The sequence below is a fragment of the Trypanosoma rangeli genome, assembly GCF_003719475.1.
Source record: "Trypanosoma rangeli strain AM80 chromosome Unknown Tra_15.4_contig_00262, whole genome shotgun sequence".
NCBI classification, from domain to species: Eukaryota; Euglenozoa; class Kinetoplastea; order Trypanosomatida; family Trypanosomatidae; genus Trypanosoma; species Trypanosoma rangeli.
The window spans coordinates 15,492-18,927 of record NW_021706004.1 but is presented as its reverse complement, the minus strand read 5'-3'; the positions used below and the strand labels follow the sequence as shown (position 1 = coordinate 18,927).

The following is a 3,436-nucleotide window of genomic DNA, read 5'->3' as shown; positions in this document are numbered from 1 at the left end:
CCTGGCCTCTGGTAACAAATGTATGCCAATCAAAAATATAAACGTTTTCCATTTCCACACACACCTCCAGATGATTCTATTTTCGTTTGGGCGTTTTATTTCCTCTTTCCCTTGTCACGTTTAAAAAAATACTACCTCTTTCCATCCCTGTATCTACCCACCCCCCTCCTCCTCCTGCCCCCCAGTTTCATCCAGCGTCCTAAAATGCACTAATACTAGTAAACACGTTTGGCAGGAGGAATGCTCTCCAGTTCACTTGTCAACATTTCGTTGTGTACTCTGCGATACGCAAGGCGAGCCTTGCCGTTTTTGTCATCAAGGTAGGCAAGCGTGTGCTTCATCCAGTTGTGGTCATCTCGCTCTGGGTAGTCGTCGCGAGCGTGTGCGCCGCGTGACTCCCGCCGCATTGCTGCCCCGGTGATGGTCAGAAGTGCATTGGTGAGTAAATTGCGCAGCTCGAGGGCCTCGATGAGATTACTGTTCCACACTGGGGACTTGTCGTGGACAAGTACATGGGAGTAATCCCGGTAGCACTCTTCAATGATGCTCTGTCCCTTGAGCATACTATCCTCTGTGCGGAACACGGCTGCGTAGAGCGCCATTGTCTCCTTCATGCGCTCACGGACGCGTGCGACAGGGATATCTCCCTTGTTGTGCAGAATCCTGTCGAGGTCGGCAATAGATGACTCTCCGGCGTCCGACGGTAGTTCGGGCTGCGTGCGTCCCTCCTTCGTGAGGTTAAATATAACGGTATTCGCACACGACTTGCCAAACACGACAATGTCTAGGAGAGAGTTGGCTCCCAGCCGGTTTGCCCCGTGTACGCTCGCGCACGCACACTCACCCGCCGCCAGTAGACCAGGGACGATGGCGTTGTCGTCGCCGTTGCGGGGGCTGACCACCTCCCCCGTCCACAGTGTCGGTATACCGCCCATGTTGTAGTGCACCGTGGGCACGATGGGAATCGACTCCTTTGTCACGTCCACACCTGCAAAAATATGCGCACTTTCGGAGATGCCAGGAAGTTTCTCATGCAGTTGCTCGGGTGGGAGGTGGTGAAGTTGCAAAAGCACGTGATCCTTCTTCGGGCCACAGCCGCGGCCTGCGAGAACCTCCAGCGTAATCGCGCGGGAGACAACGTCACGGGAGGCCAGATCCTTTGCCTTGGGCGCATATCGCTCCATGAAGCGTTCCCCCTCACTGTTGACAAGGTAACCACCCTCACCCCGTGCACCCTCCGTAATAAGCACGCCAGGACCATAAATTCCCGTCGGGTGGAACTGCACAAACTCCATGTCTTCATCTGGTAGCCCTGCACGTGCTACCATCGCCGTTCCATCTCCGGTACAAGATTTGGCGCTCGTTGTTGTAAACCAGCAGCGACCGTAGCCACCGGTGGCGAGAATCGTGTACTTGGAGCGAAATCGATGAATCGTACCATCGTCTATGCTCATGGCGACCACTCCACGGCAGCATCCATTGTCCACAATAAGGTCTAAGCAATAGTACTCATTAAAGAAATTAACACCGTATTGAAACGATTGCCCATAGAGTGTATGGAGCATGGCGTGTCCGGTGCGGTCTGACGCAGCACATGTCCGACGCGCCTGTTTGCCACCATAGTGAATCGATTGACCGCCAAACGCACGTTGATAAATAAATCCATCCTTTGTACGCAAGAAGGGAAGCCCCATGCTCTCTAGTTCGGAGACCACACACGGTGCCTCTTGACACATGTACTGAATCGCATCCTGGTCCCCCAGCCAGTCACTTCCCTTCACAGTATCGTACACATGCCAACGCCAGTCGTCCTCTTCACAGTTTGCAAGTGCTGCATTGATGCCTCCCTGTGCCGCAATCGTGTGCGATCGTGATGGGTAGAGCTTAGAGATACACGCCACGTCGTAGCCTGAGGCAGCAACGCCCATCGCAGCACGAAGACCTGAACCACCAGCGCCCACCACCACACAGTCAAAGGTGTGGTCTATCACCGGATACGCCTTGCTCAGCTTTGAAGAGAAGCAGGCAAATGTGCGGCGAAGCATCTCCCTTTATTCTCTGCCGATGTTTTCTCACTGAGGGGATAGTGTATCTTGATGACGTTAATTAATTGTGTTCTTTTGTAAGTGGCCTACACTCCACGGAGAGAGTGGCAAGAGACCAAATAAATAAATATTAGGAATTGTAGAAAAATATATCCAACAAACACGTTTTACATTATAGCCGAGAAGAAAAAAAAGCAGACGTGACGTCACGGGGAACACTGCCTACGCATTTGAAAATTTGTCTCTTATTATTATTTGTCGCTCTTTCGTGGACGTCCTCATGCATCATCACGAAAGCGGAAGAAAGAAATAGCTTTGGCGCGATGCTGCGTCCTGCTGCCGTACTTCCGGGTTGTGAGACAGAGCGCAGATTGGGCCTCGCATTCCCAAGCAAGCGGCGCGACTCCGTAGCCCTGTCGCCCCCGCAACGGCGCTGGGCTCAGTACACACGCCTCAGAAGCGTCCCCGCCACCATTACTCAGTATTGTGCGGCCCAGGCCGCAGGGTCATTTGGCACGGCAAAGCGGGGGTCTCCACGGTGTCCCCCAGCTTGTATTAACGGAAAAGGCAGAGGTAAACCAGTTATGTGCGTACGCGAATGGAGAGAGTGCACTGGTGCAAATCAGTGTCGCCGCTGCCGTGGCGCCATGCACATCAACGACTCTGCCCTCCTCCCTGCGGCCATCCCCCCGCACCCCAGTGGTGGGGCAGGGTCTCAGCCATCACACACGTGCAAAAGAAAAAAAAGCGTTCAAAGAAGAAAAAAGGAAGACGTCACAAAAAACAAAAATGGCTACGCACACAGACATGCGTAGGCAGTTGTGGCAGAAAACGGCAGCGAGGACACAGCTGAAATCAGAAAACAAAAAAAAATTCATATAAAGGAGAATAGCTGGGTGGAAGAAAAAAAACACGCTTTCGGTTGACGCCGTCTCAGGCATTACAGCAGGGTGGAGGCCCAAAATGAAGAAAAAAAGTTATTCAGGGGGTGATTCAAGAAGACCCCCTCCCCTCGTCCCAACAACAACAAAACAAAACACATAAACAAGAAAAAACAAAAGTTAAGATAAATCAGCAAATAATGGCGTTCCTACGCATACATAGAGAAAGATGCACTTCTGCACTAACACCTACTTTCGGGGCCTGCCGAGAGCAGAGACTCAACAACAACACACACATAAAACAAGAAAAAAATACTGTAGGCCCACACCCCCATCGGGCGACCAACCCCCCTCCCCCCCCCCCCCCCCNCACACACACACACACTACTACTACTACTACTACTACTACTACTACTACTACCTACCTACCTACCTACCTACCTACCTACCTACCTACCTACCTACCTACCTACCTACCTACCTACCTACCTACCTACCTACCTACCTACC

The 3,436-nt window shown here is 52.2% G+C and overlaps 1 protein-coding gene across 1 annotated transcript, besides 4 other annotated features; it reads right to left on the bottom strand.

Annotated features, from left to right (window-relative positions):
- Positions 1-215: 215 nt before the first annotated feature.
- TraAM80_06848 (succinate dehydrogenase (quinone)) lies at positions 216-2,045 on the bottom strand (the record flags this gene model as incomplete). The annotated part of the gene is made up of 1 exon (XM_029383675.1): positions 216-2,045. One exon carries the CDS (start codon positions 2,043-2,045, stop codon positions 216-218), a length of 1,830 nt encoding a protein of 609 aa, XP_029236522.1.
- Positions 2,046-3,063: 1,018 nt separating this feature from the next.
- Positions 3,064-3,105: a microsatellite.
- A 167-nt stretch (positions 3,106-3,272) lies between these two features.
- Positions 3,273-3,295: a microsatellite.
- Positions 3,296-3,309: 14 nt separating this feature from the next.
- Positions 3,310-3,343: a microsatellite.
- Positions 3,344-3,436: a microsatellite.